The sequence below is a fragment of the Neodiprion fabricii genome, chromosome 2 (genome assembly GCF_021155785.1).
Source record: "Neodiprion fabricii isolate iyNeoFabr1 chromosome 2, iyNeoFabr1.1, whole genome shotgun sequence".
Taxonomy (NCBI): domain Eukaryota; kingdom Metazoa; phylum Arthropoda; class Insecta; order Hymenoptera; family Diprionidae; genus Neodiprion; species Neodiprion fabricii.
In genome coordinates this window covers 12,104,127-12,121,853 of record NC_060240.1, presented here as the reverse complement: position 1 = coordinate 12,121,853, position 17,727 = coordinate 12,104,127, and the positions used below count along the sequence as shown (strand labels likewise).

The 17,727-nt window shown below is 34.0% G+C and overlaps 2 protein-coding genes across 9 annotated transcripts in view; one reads left to right on the top strand and one right to left on the bottom strand.

Annotated features, from left to right (window-relative positions):
* LOC124176877 (oxysterol-binding protein-related protein 8) overlaps positions 1-12,917 on the top strand; it is a 25,410-nt gene extending 12,493 nt beyond the window's left edge. For 4 of the 6 annotated variants that reach the window (XM_046558692.1, XM_046558690.1, XM_046558694.1 and 1 more), the window contains 11 exons: positions 668-822; positions 1,641-1,819; positions 2,049-2,226; positions 2,706-2,802; positions 3,007-3,203; positions 3,368-3,493; positions 4,251-4,499; positions 6,143-6,310; positions 7,525-7,700; positions 8,197-8,433; positions 9,331-12,917. In XM_046558692.1, the coding sequence (XP_046414648.1) occupies positions 668-822; positions 1,641-1,819; positions 2,049-2,226; positions 2,706-2,802; positions 3,007-3,203; positions 3,368-3,493; positions 4,251-4,499; positions 6,143-6,310; positions 7,525-7,700; positions 8,197-8,433; positions 9,331-9,340 (1,772 nt within the window). In that variant the 3' untranslated portion in view covers positions 9,341-12,917. Of the gene's footprint in view, positions 1-667; positions 823-1,640; positions 1,820-2,048; positions 2,227-2,705; positions 2,803-3,006; positions 3,204-3,367; positions 3,494-4,250; positions 4,500-6,142; positions 6,391-7,524; positions 7,701-8,196; positions 8,434-9,330 lie in introns of those variants that run through there. The other 2 variants (XM_046558691.1, XM_046558695.1) reach the window with 2 other exon arrangements.
* On the bottom strand, positions 11,656-17,648 carry LOC124176878. 3 transcript variants are annotated; one of them, XM_046558699.1, is made up of 5 exons: positions 17,527-17,648; positions 16,997-17,178; positions 16,721-16,903; positions 14,368-15,559; positions 11,656-13,413 (listed from the first exon to the last, which is right to left on the bottom strand). In XM_046558699.1, the coding sequence occupies exons 2-5, from the start codon at positions 17,159-17,161 to the stop codon at positions 13,331-13,333; spliced, it is 1,623 nt and encodes a 540-aa protein (XP_046414655.1). In that variant the 5' UTR covers positions 17,162-17,178; positions 17,527-17,648; the 3' UTR covers positions 11,656-13,330. The 3 variants fall into 3 exon arrangements, with proteins under 3 accessions (XP_046414655.1, XP_046414654.1, XP_046414653.1); XM_046558698.1 differs by lacking the exon at positions 17,527-17,648 and adding an exon at positions 17,260-17,467; XM_046558697.1 differs by lacking the exon at positions 17,527-17,648 and having other exon boundaries at positions 16,997-17,467.
* Between the last annotated feature and the right edge of the window lie 79 nt (positions 17,649-17,727).

Below are 17,727 nucleotides of genomic sequence, written 5' to 3'. Positions count from 1 at the left end.
TGGTTGCATTTCTCTTTTCATAGTTTGTGTATGTAAAGACTGAAATATGTGATATACGGGGACTTTTCAAATTGAATACGACAACCTGTAGTACATATTCTGCCACCAGATGGCATCATTCGATATTTTCAAGACTCGTAGCGTACTAAAAAGGGAAGAAATGAAATGAAAAACCGACCTTCGGTTCAACTCTGAGGCAAAGTCACTAACGCTGGCTGTTGTTCGTGCATTGCTGCTCTTCGCCGGCAATCTTCAGAACAATTTCTGCGCGCTCCACTGGTGACTCTGCGGGATTATGCTCCTCCCTCACCCAATACACCACAAAGACGCCTGCTGTCTTGCCCCCAGCCCTTATCTCCCAAAATGCTGCACATTCCAAAAAGCTTATGCCCATCTCCGACGCCGATGTTCCAGCAATTGTACCATGCCGTAGCTTATTGGGAGAAACAGCTGGACGCTAGACCCGTGACTCCTGCCACAGATCCCACATCAGCCATATCGAGGGAAGGCTCAGACACAGCCGAAGGCTTGTCTGCTCCTCCGTCGCCGATTTCTCGATCCAGTCAAATCGCCTTTTCCCGTCGCATGACCATTCCTTCTGTTCACGTCTTAGAGTATGAGACCCGACACGTAGTAAAGCTAGATCCTGTATTCGCTTCACACACAGACCTTGACGATGTCAGCCAGCCGGAGAATGGTGTAGTCGCAGATGCTGAAATCAGCGCCTCTGACAGCGAGTCGGAACCATCTGTCAAGGAAGAAGAACCTGATCAAATTCATGAAACACCTTACGCTGTTGTGGAGAACGAAGTTCTTGGATCGGTAAGAGTTGTTCAGGCACATAAACTTTGTTATTTTCATTACGAAATATTATTAGCTTCTTTTTGACAAGAGAAAACACACGCTTCGCTCACATTTCCTCAACGATCAAGAAATAAAATCATGCAAGCACTGCGAGCTACGAATACCAAAACACATGTTTTGTCACTAAAATGTTCCAAATAATCAAACTCCAGTGTTTTGGGATCATTTTGCTCCCTGACGAGATCCCCACAAATTTTTCGAAAGATGTTTGAGGATAGTCGTAACAGATAGATGTAATAGTTGTACCATATTTTCAAAATTCCAATTTTATCCACTCTGGACACGACTGTTTGCAGAATTTTTTCATCTGATATCTAATAATCTATATTATGTACAAAATAAGTACAGAACCATTAAAATTGCGTCACAAGCACCAGAATTCAATCATATTGAATTTTATAATCATAACAGTTTTTCTCAAATTGTTCATATAACAACTTGTCTTATCGAATTTACTTAGATTCATTCCTATTACGTATTAAGGATGTAAATGGTGTTTATCATGTTGGTTACCATTAATGGCACTAATAACAATGCTGGGGATTTTTTAAATGGTTATTTCTCCTTTTCTTTTCTTTGAGACTGTACAAGCTATTCATTCTTTTATTTGCAAGTTTTTGACATTTCCTGAGGTAATTGTGGTAAGAAACTACATTAAAAACAAATTTCTTAGCATTGAATATTCCTGTTTCTAAAAAAAATATTCGAACTCTTCATTTCATCTCCTGCTTCTTATCACAAAATTCTTGTTAAATAAAATCATGTTTCAAAAACAGGCTGGCGAAGTGGTTGCAGAATTACAAGATGAACAAAAATCTCTTATTTGGTTCCTGATGAAGCAGGTCCGGCCTGGGATGGACCTTTCCAAAGTTGTGCTGCCGACATTCATTCTGGAGCCCAGATCATTTCTGGAAAAACTGGCAGACTCGTACTATCACGCTGATCTTTTGTCGAAGTAAGTGCATCTTAGTTGCGAAATGTGAATCATTCAGTCTTGCCTCACTTTGTTGCAGATTCTTTTATCGTTTCAACTTATTTTAAAATTTTCAATTTATTCTTTTTACCGCCAATCGTTGAGTCTTGCGCAGCTTCTTCATATGTTGGTTAATTGTTTCCACTAGTTGTAAACTATTGTTATTCAATCTTTTCCCTGTGAATCATTGAACACCTTTTTTCCCAATTAGGGCTGTACTCGAAGATGACGCTTTCACACGCATGAAAGGTGTTGTAAAGTGGTATTTATCTGGATTTTACAAGAAACCCCAGGGCTTGAAAAAACCCTACAATCCACTGCTAGGAGAGACGTATCGCTGCTACTGGCAGCACCCCAATGGATCACGAACTTTCTATCTTGCTGAACAGGTATTACCTGTAATTGTGACTATCGATTACTAAAAGTTATTATTACAGGAATCATTAACGAATTTGTAATCCTCGTGTAAGTTTTTTTTCTAAAATACGATGAAAACCCCACAAAATTTCCAGAATATTTGTAGAGTGATCAAAAAATTTCATGAAAGTTCAGGAATTATCGGTTCATCATAAATGGCAATTTAAAAATTACAAAATAAGCAGATAAGATCATTGTTTCTCCAAACTTCTTATAGTGTACTTGCTTTGAATTTTAATTCAAACGGGATATTTATGTAATATTCTGAAACATTGGCCCATTGAGATTTTTCAGAATTTCAGTACAAATTGATTTTTCAGCAATGTTTTAGCAAAAAAATTTTATCTGGAAAACCAGCGATATGTGATGGTGACAATACTTGATACTTAATATTACATAGCTTATGATACTTGATAATAATAATGGATAAGATAAAGTGTTTTTTTTTCAGCTGTCTCATCATCCTCCAATCTCTGGATTCTATGTCACTAATCGCCAAGACGGCTTTACCATTAGCGCTACAATTATTGCCAAATCTAAATTCTACGGTACGCATGATTGAATGATGGTTATAGGTATATTGTTTCATTACTGAAAACGGTTTATAGATAGTAAACGATGAATAATTCCAATCATTGGAATGGTTTCAGAAATTTTCTTTTCAGTATTTAAAAAAAGTTTAATTTAATATCTCTAAAGAAATGTTTTGGATAATACTAGAATTATGACAACTTTTCACTTGATGTCCTTAGGCAATTCAACATCGGCGGTATTAGACGGTGTGGCAGTATTGACAATGCTGCCAAGAGGAGAGGATTACACTATGACTATCCCATATGCTCATTGCAAAGGTATTTTGATGGGAACTTTGTCAATGGAGCTAGGTGGAAAGATTAACATCAACTGTGAGAAGACGGGATATCAGACGGAACTAGAGTTTAAACTGAAGGTGCAGGGAAATTTGTTTCTCCAGATTATTCTCTCTGAATTATTGAGGGTTTTGTAGTGTTTCTGTCAAAATCTATGGAAAATCAATCTGCAGTTTTTAAAATTAAAAACTTGTTAGCTTATGGCTGTGATCAAATATTCAACAAGTGCGTTCTCTTCTTTCAGCCATTTCTGGGTGGCGCGGAACACATGAATCAAGTTGTCGGTAGGATTCGACTTGGGAAGGAAACGCTTGCAACCATTTCAGGCTACTGGGATGGACAGATTACCATCACAGACAAACGGACAGGGGTAAACTTTTAATAGTTTTTCAAATCCACTGTATACGAAATTTACAGCAAGTTTTAATGAGTAGTTTTTGTGAGGAGAATCAAGAAAAGAACTGATTGTGAAACGGCTTGTATATAAAATTATACAATATCTAGAAATGATTATTTCAATCGCTAAACTATACCGGAAAAATATTTCGAAGTATTTTTCTAACAAAATCCAGTAAATCCTGATTAATTTGGTGTAAACTTTGATTTTCGAACATTTCATTCTCATTACTCTTATGTAATTTGAATACTTTTTGCGATTTAATACAAAAATTCACAGGAAGTGTTCACGTGTTTTCAGAATTGCAATCCAAAAATCGAAATCCAAGGCAAATTCCGCAGAAAGGTCAAAACTAAAATTTCAACTTCTTACAAAAATTTCTGAAGAAAATCAATTGATAAGGTATAAAAATTCAGGAGATATTGCGGAAAAAGTTGATACTGATGTCTAATGTTTATAAAACTTTGTCAATATTTGAGACATTTTCCGAAAATCTTCAACAAATCTGTGTTAGTATTCGAATCGTGTCACAAGTAATCAGAATTTAATGAGAAATTATCACGATTTACAAGACTTTTTTAAAAATTGGAGTGCTTTGTTAAAAAAAAACAGAACAATTTTTCTACCAGCAACTGAAGTAAATCCAGCGAAGTTGTAATTTTTATCTATCTTCTTGCAAGTAACTTTTCAGTAGCCGATTGGTGTCTATTTGTAATATTGTTCTTCCCAGACGGAGAGCGTTTTTTTCAACCCGACGGCAGAGATCCGCAAGAACAGATTGAAGAAATACACCGTACCGTTAGAACAACAGGGGGACTGGGAAAGTGAGAATCTGTGGCAAGCCGTCACTCAGGCAATTAACAACGATGATCAGGTAGCTGCAACAGAGGCCAAAACTGTTTTGGAAGAAGCTCAACGAGAGCGTGCACGCGAAAGAAAACTCCAAGGTCTAGAATGGGTTCCAAAATATTTTGTACAGGTTTGTTAAGCAATGATTTTATTAAAATCTTCCGATTGCTGATCACTGATTCACTTTCCTTTGCATTTCCTAAAAGAATATACTTTATGTGCTGTTTTGAATACAATTTTTTACAGTTCGCCGTAGTGTAAAGACGTTTCTAAATTTTGTTTCGGTTCACAAAATTCTTGAAGATTCTAACAAATTCGTTAAAATTCGTATAAACTGTTATTATGAACCTCCTATTTTTCTCTTTTCCAGAGCGAAAAAAAAGAATAGTCATTATAAGCATCCTGAAAATTTAAAGGAGTTTTTATTTGATCTGTACGGTTTGAGGTCTAGAGAATCACTTTCAGCCAACGGATGCTATGCCTGTGTGTGATCAATTCTTTATCCAATGATATCTTGAGAATGAATGAACAGATTTTGGTTGAGTCTGAAGTTCGCGACTGTGTTTATTGTATGATTAAATTTTCGTTGGTTGAAACAGTCAATGATGACAAGATACAATTCACAGAGAATGATGCTTTTATTAATTTCGAGGTTTCGGCAGCACCCCGCATGCGGGTGAGTTTATGTTTGAGACAATCGATCTAAGTGGATGATCTTTTTTGTGCACCTTTGGTTGAAAATATATTTTTGGTGGTAATGCGTTACGTATTTTAAGCATTTTACATGTCTGGTCACATATCCCCCCTTTTTTGCTATGTTATCTTATATTTGCATTTATGTTATTTAATAGTGGCATTTATGTATAATAATTTTAATTGAAAGTTCTAATTGTAAACTTTGTCAATTTTTAAAAATTTTAAGAAACCTGATGATGGCATGCCGGGTCCTGCCGAAACGTCGAGATCAATAAAAGCATCATTCTCCGTGAATTGCATCTGGTCATCATTGACTGTTTCAACCAACGAAAATTTAATCGAACAAATTTAGGTGATTTTAGTTTCAATCGATGGGGTCCACCTTCGCTGAGAACTGATTGGATTTTGGATTTGTTCTGTCCAATAGTTTCCGAGTTATTTAAATGATTGTGATCACTTCTTACGTAATTCAAAAACTTTCAAAAGTTGATAGGGATTTTCTAAGCACTAATCTGATACCAGTACAGAATTATTAAAGAAATTTCAGGATTAGTAGCAACTTTTTCAATGTTTCGCAACTTTTTCTTAAAAGATCTCCTAAATTATTGTACACAAACTCTGGAATATTTTTTTCATCTATTCGTCATTGAAATTGGTGGCCAAGTAATTTTTGAATGAAATTTTAATTTCACTTACCCTAAAAACAAGCATTGAACTATGATTTTTTCATTTTAATTTTGGAAAAATCACGTTATTGTCAATTATAATACTTCATTTTAATTGAATCTCTTAAAAAAAGATTCCAGTGAAACCTAGTCTATATGCTACTGGATAAAACAAACCCCAATTGAAGTGAATTATTGGTTGCTGAGTTATAAATTGGTAAAGCTCACCCAGTTTTTCAGCCGTTTACTTGTATACGCCTCTCTTGTACTTTTTGAGGTGTTCCATCGGGTATAATTGTTTTATAAAAAATAGTTAGGAATATACCGTTTTCCACCACACTGTGTTTCTTGAACTCACTCGCTTACTTCTTCCGTACTATTTAAAAAATAGTAATCCCATTTCTGTCAACAGGATATAATCTCAGGTAATTGGATGTACCGCCACGCTGATCTCCGTCCTTGGGATCCCCGAAATGACGTGGTTCAATACGAATATGACTACGTCGTCCGGACAAAAACAAAGCATAAAACGCCAATAATGCGGACCGGTAGCATCATTTCAGTTGAGCCGCAAACTCAGGTACAGCGTTCCCAAAGATCTGCAACCACATCCTATTCAAAGACGTTATCTATATGCCAGAGAATTTTCTCTAAGAATAAGTAAAGTTGTCTTAACTCAACTTTCCCAATTCCGTCGTATTATCACAGATAATTAATCACCTGCTAGCTTGACGTATAAGTTATTATGCTGTACCTGTATAGTAGATTAATTAGCCTGGATGGATTGTAAATGGTGTCAATATATGTAATAAATGTAATCATTCTTCTCGTTCGCGTTAAATTGACTATGTTCTCTTGTTTTCAAACTAAATAACTTATTTTAGTTACATATATTTTTACAATCTCTCCAGGTAAGTTACACGTTAATCAATCGATTTTTCAAGCGCTCTTCAAAATATACCTGCAAACTCAAGTCACCTGTTAAACATGGATATTAGGGTGTTTCGTTTCAAAGCAACATTTTATTCTTTGCTCGCACCTGAAAAACTTGTACATAGCTAAAGTAAAATCCCCGCGAAAAGATAGCTCATAAATCCAATTTCAAAACGTCGTTTTTGGAACTCTCAATTTTCCCTCTTAAATAACACGGAAAAGATGTCATTTTTTGGAAATTGTAACCACTCGACCACACTAAATAATGTGGACTGATCCTGACGGAATTTTGTAGAGAATTAATGTCTTCACAATATTGCCTAGTGAATTTTTTTAAAGTCAATAGCTTATTGTTAGTCACCGAAGTGGAATTAAAGATGAACTTTTTTATAAAATTGATTTTGAAGTATTATAACTTGTGAATTATTCAAGCTACAAACTTTGTATCAAAGATATATTGAGAATCGAATTGTCTAGAAATTGTTATTCAAATCTTTCTTGTAAAGTCAATATTTGAGGCACATAAACCACGTAAATTTCCACATTGTTAACAGCAATAAGTAATTTAAACTTGACCAATACGAAATTAGAGACATTGTCCTGTGGTAAAATTTTTTATGGGATTTGAAAATCCTGTTTTCCAAGTATTACTTGTCATTGGATCTTGGTTCCGCAGACATAAATATTCTGCCATTGTTTTTTTACCCTTATTCCAATGAACTTACTTTCCCCTATTTTTATTCAGACATGATTTAAGTCCACAGTTAAACCATGTTAAACGAAATCAGATTCGTAACTTACATTTTACCTTTATACAATTCTACTTATAATGATAATCAGCTTAATAAACTAAAATTGCAGATGCCACTGCTGCAAGCCGAGTCTAGATCGTCTTTGTCGGTATTGAAGTCTTCAAAAAGGCAATTGACGAACAACATGCCACTCGCTGAAGCGGCCCATGATTCAGGCAGCTCCTCTGCCGAGTTCCACTCTGATTCTAGTCAGTCAGTAGGCAAAAGGCGACGATCTACCGCTAAGTACGACCATCATTATCCAACACCAAAAAACTTATTTATAATAAGCTAACGCTTATCTAACAAACAGAGTCGCAGGACAATACAGTTAGAGAAGATTTCTAATCATAATTTTGCTTGATTATTCTAAAATTGAACATTTTTCAAAATAAATGTGCCTCGATTCTGCGATTCATTCAAAATATTTCAGTATTTTACTCTGAAACGTCTAGATTTTGCTTCGTTATTTTTAAATTCCAAGTTACACTCCAGATAATAGTCAATTTTTCTAAAATTGTTTGACCATTTTAAAAAGACTCACCAAATATTTTAGAGTTCTTTGGGAAATTTCAGATAAATTTTCAAGGTTCTCATTTTGTTTCAGAAAAATGTTTCGTCACATCATTCACATTCATTCATATCAAAAAAATGTTAGGAATTTGAAAAACGTTGCAATGGAATGAAAATGACTTTAGTCTAGATTATTAAACATCAAAATTCAATACTTTTTTTGTTGCAGAATAATTGACGTTATAAAAGAGATGGATTCGCGATTACTTGATAACGGGGAAAAGCTAAACAGAATTCAGCATATCGTAGAGCAACTAGCTATCAAACAAAGGGAACAAAAGGCAAACGCGTCGGAAACAAGGATGTCGAGGAATTTGTTGGACACTGGTATTGTAATAGCCGTGATTTTCATCATACAGTATCTTCTGAATTTATGGAACAGCAGATCGTTGGAAACAAAGGAGTGGTGAGTTCGCGGTTTAATTTTAATATCTTTCAAATAAAGTATTTCGTTTTGAAGTATCATTTTTTTTTTTTTTTATTTGCTTTACTTGAAAAACTTACTTTGAAGCGGAAGTAGAAAATCCTGGCGGAAGGATTTTTAAAGTTCACTCTTAGAATTCGAAATTTTGATATTTGAATAACACAAGGAAGATGAACTTTGGTTCAATTGTTACCACTCACCTACATTTAATGATATGGACTTGATCCTGAAAGCATCTTGTAGAAAATTAAATCCTCTACAGAAGGGTCCATTAAGCAAAATCCTTAGCTCCAACGGTTCGAAATTTACAAGACTCGAAATTCAATTATATACAGAAATTCATCTTTAACCATCTTTAGTGGCTAAACTGTTGACTTCACAATAAAAATTCTCTACCAGATGCTTTTGAGATCAGATCTGTATCAAGAAATGCGGCTGCATGGAAACAATATCATAAAAAAATTACATCTTTTCCAATTGTTATTTGAATGAGAAAACTTCAAGCTCTGATAACGACTTTTTAAAATTTTATCAAGTTGATTTAAGAGATATCCTTGGGCGAGAAATAAATTTTTTTTTTATGAAACCATTCAAAAAAGATGTTACTTTTTTCGAGGACATTAGACAACTCGTAACCCCCAAAGTAATTTGAATCAAAATTTTTTTACTAAATAATAGGAAGTAATATAATATTTAATTTCACATTATCGGTTAAGTTGAGAAGAAAACAAAACAAAAACCGGTCCTAAGCTCAGACGACCAAAAAAAAAAATACGCAAACCAAACTTCATGTAATAAGTTTTTTAAGTGGAAGCAAAAAAAAAAAAAAAGTTACCTCTAAACAAACCATTCTAATTTCGATGTGCCATTTTTATACAGTAACAGATGAGGATCAGCAACGGAGTGATTACCATTATTAGGTGTTGCATCAAATGCTTGACAAGACAACAGAAGCGTATTCATCTAATCGGTGGATGAATGCACTGTACTAAAACTGCTAAAGGTGCATTCGAAACCAGCTAATTAAGCTCAAGCAGTGACTGCATCTTCTAATATCCAATTCCGATCACGATCTGAAAAATTTTCGCTACAATATTAAAATTATGATATTGAAATTCAAATATGACAATCATATCGAGCAGAGATGTATTGTTGAAATTATTCCGTTGATGTTGAGAAAATCTAAACGTTATACCAATGATTAAAAATATCGATAGTCGCTTTAATCAGATGCTGACGTTCTAATGAAATTCTACAAATAGCACAATCACGTGCACCTGCTAGTTAATATAACAAATACTTGAATTATGCACGTTTTTATCTTAGCAAATGAAAGTTTCCAGGAATAAGTCACGATCTACTTTTGTAACTGGCACAATAAGGCGGAATTCATTCTTCTCTCGAGATTCTCAGTATGACCTGTAACCGTATTTATATCCAAAACAATTGCAAAAGACGCGAATTATCGGAAAAATAAAATATTTCACTGGTGTTGAACATCACTGAAGACATCTTCTGTACACATGTATACTAACACATGGTATGCTATGCACTGTGGAAATTCGTTTTATGAAATTCTCACCAGACTTTTGATTCGAAAATATAATTTTTTTGTGATTTGAGCTTGCCAATGTGCAGAGAATTCATAAATAATTTTGTCAGGGTATACAGTACGGTCTCGTTATAAGACGGTACAAAAACCTTATTAGTATAACGACGCCCTATCACACTGTGAAATACTACAATTATATATGTAACGAACTATATTTCACGTGACACTGTGAATCTGATTAGCATTGTGATATCGAACCGATTTGAATGGCGTACATTTATTTAAAATTTATGGTTCTAGGTGAGAAAAAAATGTTGAATATTAAATTTATCAAAATGAAATAAGTAATGGTGAATCAGATTAAACCTGATTCCAATTGGTCACATTGATGCCTACTGGCTATGAGTTAAACGGAAACAATACATATTCCTTAAAATCATTCTTCTGCATGTAAAGTCAGCTAGTGATGTTGCAATACGGATATCCAGGATTTCAAGTACAGAACTATCGAGTAAAATGCTGTGATGAATGTCAGGCTACAAGGCAGAGCGATATTGCTCATATATTTCCTATTCGTCATATTTTTCCAAGCGAGTGCTTAAGTCGATTTAATAATCAAAAGTTTTACACCAAATCTATCTTCTTTTGGCGCAGGAACAATCCTTTGAATTTATTTATCTTTAATCAGAATTATAGGTATACTTGCAGCCCTGAAACATTTTTATTTATATACTTCATTTTTTTGAAATCCGACATTATTTGAAATCCTTGTGTTGAAAAACGGGATGAAAATCCTGAAAACTTCAGTGAAATTTCTTGAGATACTCTCGAAAAAGTTCTAAATTGGGAATTTTCATAACGAATCGCCAGATTTCAGTGAAATTTCATTGCAAAAATTTCAATTTCAGATTGTTTCAGAACAATTTTTAGCTGAAAACATATAGAACAGTATAATATGTTTAATTTAAAACGTTCCTCTGTATAACTTAATATACATGTATAATAGTTTGACATTATTGTGCACGAGATTTCCCAATAAAAAACTATTTCCTCCTCTCACCACAGAGCTAGTGACCTGAAAGAACATTATTTTTTTTGCTGTGTGGCACAACATTATAAGATACAATATCATTATTATACATATTTACAACTTGAATAATTTTATTCACCTATAAAATATATATATATAATATTATATATGAAAAACATATACATATATTATAATTATGTTGATAATAATACCTTTATAATATAGTTTGCAGACAAAGATGGGTGTATAGTATAATTAACTGGCCATTCGTACTTGTACATAAATGTTATCGCTGTTATGCTAATAGATAAGAATTATATATATATGATAACGCTCGCTTGTAGTTATAACACTAATTTCGAGTTCGGTACTTTTCTTTTTGGTATTAGTAATACGGATCCTAACTCATGGTAAAGAATATGTATGTAGACAACACAGGGATACTTACCACAAACGCTTGATTTAGATTAAGAGCAGTACATCTGTGAATTCATGTATGTGATGGAAAAATCCGATCGGTCTGGTGATTTTTTTGACCACTGCTTTTCACGCCAAATGTAACGCAGAAAACCGCTGAAAAATAAAACTGGTAAAAATTGTCGGAATATCGGAGTTATTTTTCAGCGGTTTCCTGCGTTGCATACAGCATGAAAAGAAGTAGCTGAAAAAAATCACCATCCCGATCGGACTTTTCCACCATATACACGAATTGACGGGTGTACCCTCCCCTTAATTCTTAGAAAGATGAACAAAGACAAATAAGAAATCACTAACAATTGTTTAAATTGTTTAAGTTTCATGGCCTCTTTTTGTTCTTCTTCAATGATAATAATCCTAGGAGAATGTAAATTGAAACTTAACTGAATTCATCGGTGTAGACATTTTTGGAACGTATATTGTCTGAATGGAACAAGTATTCGATGATCGGATTGCTGTAGAGTAATTCAATATTACTAGTTTGGAAGAAGTCGCGACAGTGCAATTGAGATAAATTTAGTTCGATTCAATTGCCACTATCCTTTTATCACAGAAAAATTTAATACCTTGGAATTTCGGCTGTAAGAGTCTTACTATTATTATTACTATTATTATTACTATTGTTGTTCAAATTTAGGCGTTTAGCTAGGCTTTATAAATATTTGTTATTCTCCTGCAACGGTTCGAAACTCGATTTTTCTAAATTGTAATCATTGAGGTTTATACAATGTAAATTATAATTACTTAAATTTTACGGAAATATTTTTTTATTGATTTAGGAAATATTTTCTCTGGTTTTTCACACGAAATTTTCTCTGAGATTTTACGTGCCTCCGATTATGCGAGAGATTAATTTATGTGTAAAGATAATAATTGGTTACAGGAAATTGTCTCTCTAAAATTTTTAATCTATATATACGCATATTCTGCAGTAAATAAAAAAAAACAGCCTCGTTATTCACTTATAGTATGCACAGTTTATTATTAGACTAAACATTCCAACAGGCGGCATTTGAATACTCTCAAGATACTTGAAAAATTAATAGTCGGATCACCCAGTGATCAAAGCTCGGTTTTACAATTAACTTAGCTATTTAAATATAGCGGCCGAAAATCATTGGCCTGCGACAAAAACATGTCGAGATAAATTAACAAATAAATAAATAAATACTTGCCCTTGTCATTATAGGAATATGCTAATATACGTTAAATTCAGTATCAATATGTTGTTAATATTATTACCGTTGTTTTTTCGAATTTAATGTTTTCTGTAAATGGAAGTATAACAATTCAATATGTGTACATCTATTATGAACATGTAAATTTTTATATTATTTGTTGTTACGTAAACACATTTTTATTATATACATGTAATAAACTTACAGAGTTCTTTAACTTGAGCTTCAATTGGGGCTTTGATTTACGAACGAACATTTTAGTTATTAATAAAAATGCAATAATTAATAAGTGTTCACGAAATCGATAGCGCAACGGTTTTCATCGGCGTGAAGGTAATCTTGCAAATTCCTACTTTGTATATTGATATAACTATTCATTATACAGGTTATCGAAAAACACGGAAGTCCTAAACAGATTATTTTCGTTAGTCTATTCATATATTTACATGATATAACAATATTCCGTGTATGTTAGTTTTTAATTATAAGTATTTATCTAGTTGCCTTACATATTTTCTTCAGTCCAATTTCGCATCTTCAGTGATACCGCACTTATTTTCTCGTAAGTGATACACAAGCTAATTTGGTACAATCCAGTGTAACAAAGAAAATCGTGGTGGAATATTCATGAACGCTTATTCCTCATATAAATATGTCTGGTTTCGTTTTTATCGTCTTCTTATTCTTGAAGTATTTCTGTACGTGTTTATTCACATCGCTTTCTTCTGCAAAATGTAGAAAAATTAATAAGCATTAGATGAGACCTGTAAATAAATTTTAAAAGTGGGAAAAGTGAAAGAACTATTGGAAAATTCTACAGCAATGTTATTTGCGTCGATGACGAAGAATACCGTTGAAAGAACATGCCTCTTATTCCATGGCAATGATTCTCAGCAAATTCGAATAATGCAAGTTGTGATAAAAACAATTTGAGAATAAGTTTCATAGTTAGAACGTTGAAAATAATCAAACCTTTGTGTTTTTCATCCCATATTAACGTTTCAGGGCTTATTTTTTTACGATAGCAATTTCCAGGGTAGCCCAGAAATTATTTTGCAAATAGTTAACTAGAGTGGACCGGAAAAAATTAGTTATGGTACATAACAGATGTTTGACAACAATCAAATTAGCGGGTTATAACTAGATCATACTGTAAAATTTCTTGAATGTTCTTTAGACAATTTGTAGAGGTCTGGTTGGTGAGGAAAATGCGCCCAGGAACTTCGGAATTGGAGCAGAAATACCAGACTTTAATCTAATTTATAATTTTTTAACCTAATAAATAATTGTAATTATGAAACAGTTTGAAAAATATTTGATATATCAGCTTTTTTTACTCGAATTTTCTGAAATTCAATTCTATTACATAGTAGAAATATTGTTTCATTTGTGTTTATAAGACCAAATGACATTGCAGGAGACTTTTTATACGTTCTATCTCTTTCCCTAAGTTTCATTCAGACAGTTTGACATTCATCGTCAAGATCAGGAAATTCCTCTTGTTCGCGTAATGTTTACAATTTCAATAAAATAAAATCCTGCGTTTCACTCCATTTCAAAACAAATTTGTTACATCAAAACAGAAACAAAAACCTTCGAAATTTGCAAAAAAAAAAAACCCAATGCAAACGAGCAATTTTAATCATATGAAGTGTAATACTGGAAGAAAGAAAACTTACCAGGAAATGTATTTTCAATGATAAGCATATCAGCAACGTGTTTGGCAACGGTTTTGAATAATTTCCTATCTGTGATCCGTTTTTTTTTATAAAAAGGCATTAAATGCTTGACAACCCAAGGAGCGATGCGTTCCTTACAAGCATTTAAATGTTCCTCAATACAAATCGGCGAATCAGGCATCATATCTTCGTCGTCAGATTCGCCAAAGAGTTCTAAAAACTTTGCTTTTATTCTGCCGTGTCTGCGATAATTGCTGGTCGAAATCTCCATCATTTTTGCCTTCAACTTTGAGACTTGATGAATCCGTTCAACCAGCCAAACGCCGCTCGCTTTCCGTTTTTTCTTTTCGTCTGCAGTCTCTTCTGCCTTTGGAGAGGCACATTCTTCACCCCTGCCTCGCTTCTTCATTTTTTTATAACTCGAAAAGCTGAGTTTTCTCTTGTTTGCATGTACTTCTGATGATTCACCAGTATTATCTTTTCTTTTAGCAACAGGTGTAGTGATAAGCTTTGGAGCATTGATTTCAGGACACATTTTGCAGATTTCCATGTCAATATTGGCTTTGGAAATTCCGGAGTGCTTCTCTATCAGTGCCATCAGATCGGTGCTGTCGTTGCTCTCACAGAACATATCTTCCATGTGTTGCAGAATCGAGTCTTGCGAATCGTTATCGTTCTGCGCTTGAGCAATGTCGACTGTGTTCTCGTCGCCAAAAATTGCTTCAACGTCGTTGTGCACCTGCTCAGAGCTGCCGGTCTGCAGGCATGCAAAGTCTTTTATAGACTTGAATATGTCGCCAGATTTTAAATCCAAGTTACAGTCTGTTGCTTCAGACTCAGATACCTCCTCCGTGTCATTTTCAAATTTTACAATGGTGCTTTCGTCCTGAATGTCAACTTCCGACTTCAGAATCAACGATACTCTCTCGTCTAAACTGCATTTTCTCATTTCTATTGGTGGACTAACAACTGTGACTATGGACTCATCGTAGTTCGACGTTACTGATGAAATTTGAACATGGGGGTCCTTGATGGTTAAAGGAGTTGTTGTGTCTGGAGTTCGACTCTTTTCTATATGCAATACTTCGTCTGTTTGAACACCAATGTCGATATATTTTTGCGGCGCTTTTAAAAAGAGGTTCAATTTGTTATGCACTTTCTTCACAGTCGTGTGCCCCTTTACATCTGAAATCTAATCGAGCATTTTAATATCAATGCCCTTTTAAATTAGTTGCAATAATTGTTCAATACCAATTTCGTTAATATCGGGTACATTTGTTGTTTGAGCGTTGAAATTTGATCACTTCCTATCAGGAAATAGATGGTGTTAACTGTTGACTCATTACTTTCACTCAAACGCGATAGAAGTTGTAGTGCAAGATATGAGAAATTGATTCTAAGACAACTTAAAAAAAGTTTTCTCTAAATCTAAAAGCTGTAATTCGTGGCTTCATGAATATATAAAATTGGTTGGAATTACGATTGAAAATCAAAGTGTTTTTTATAGCAATTATTGCAGTGCTCTAGCTTTATTCACATAAATGTATGAAACAGAAGTGTGTGGAAATCTATAGAGAAGCGTTTGCGCATTCACGATTTCAAGAATATTTTTGAATATGCTTAAAAGCTTCAGAGAGATTCAATGAAAAAATAAATCTTTTTGTTATATATTTTACATCATTTCGGGAATCAATAAGTAATATTATGGTTTCTTTGTTTTTATGTGTTTCTATCACTGCTAAAAAAGTCACGAAAAATTTATGGATTTATGGAATTATGTTTGAACTTGGTAATATTAACTAACTAATGCTAATTAGTAGTTGCACATATTTTATAAATTGTGATGGGAAAGTGGTACTGGTAGAGTCACCTTAAAACACGCAGTGACTATGTAAATGAAAATGATAATTTATAGTCCACAGATTTCAAATTTTCACATTGCTACGGATAATTGTATCATTACGGACAAATAAGTCATGTACTATGTGAATCGAAAGTTAGTATCTCAGCTTGTGTTATTCGATTTTGCTTAGGTCCAAGTCTAGTAAATAATAGGAATGTTATTACATATGTGTTTACCATCATTGGCATAAATAATATTGATCACAGTTTTTTCAACAGTCTCGTCTATTTTCCTAACTTTTGATTCCGATGGTACGGCTTATTTGTCCTTAAAATCCATCGTTGCCTGGACTATAAGCGCTCTAAAATTAAGATAAAAAGAATTTGAATAAGCATTGCTGCATTCTATTTTTCTACATGAAGAATGGACATAAATTAAGATACTTGGGATTAATGCATCGTCTCGAGTAGGCAAGAAACAGAGTGTGCTTACAGTTTAAAAAAACATTACCATTTTAAGCATTGCTTGTCTGTACAACGAAGCTTCCAAAGAAGCTCTAACAGCGTTAAGTTCCATCTGTCCGGCGCACTTTTTTAAATCTGGTTGAGAGATAGGAGTATGCTTCGTTTCGCAGCATACTAGGTAATTTGCGTACAAAGATTTATAAAGGTGCGAAGAATATACCTCTCTTACCTAAAAAAGTGACATGCACAATTTGAATACTATCGTCTGCGAGATTTAGTATCCCATTCGAGTATGAATAGGTAATTATGAGAGAAATGATACCATGGAAGTGAGGCGAAGGAATTCATTGTCTTGTTCATCACTGGCAATGAAATCATTGTCATGCATCTGAGGAATCGGCAATAGCAATGTGCTAACGGAATGATCGTCATCGTCGATATCTTCATCGGATTCCTGTTTTATTGAAGATATCCTGCTAAACTCCATTGGGATTTTAAGATGTGCTGAGAAATCACAACAGTATAGTATAAATGTCACTGAGAGTTTTAACTGGGATTCGTAAACATCTTCACTCGTTTTATTACATTATCAAAACTCTATTCTCAGCGATTTCACTAGAACTAAAGCACATGGCTTAATCAAATTGTTTAGCAGTGTTTAGTGGTTGAAAAAGATCGAAGCCGTGAAAATAAACAACTTTTGTATTTGTTTCGTAGTTCATAAAATTGCAGTGTCGGTGGGTGGCTCGGCGCTCTCTGGCGCTCTTAAGCGTTAGACGTTCTGAGCAGACGACGGAACAAATTGTCCAAATTGCACAGAAATGTTCCATGGGGAATTTATTAGCTAATTACCTGTGGATTACCAGTCCTGATTGCCAACTACGTGGTGCGTTCCAAAACTAGCTGGCAGCGCTAAAAACTCCCTAGGACAGAGGCTTTACATGATACTTCATATACTTCCCTCTCTCTAAGTCTATGGGCGAGACAGACTGTTATCTCAATGCAGCCAACAAAATAATACCGGAATGCGCTTATAGAATACAGACATTGTCA

Coding starts and splice junctions, on each gene's coding strand:
- LOC124176878 (XM_046558699.1), bottom strand. CDS start 17,161: ATGGAGTTTAGCAGGATATCTTCAATAAAACAGGAATCCGATGAAGAT. Junction 16,904..16,996: donor TCCTTCGCCTCACTTCCATG/GTATCATTTCTC, acceptor TCACTTTTTTAG/GTAAGAGAGGTATATTCTTC. Junction 15,560..16,720: donor GACAAGCAATGCTTAAAATG/GTAATGTTTTTT, acceptor ATGCTCGATTAG/ATTTCAGATGTAAAGGGGCA.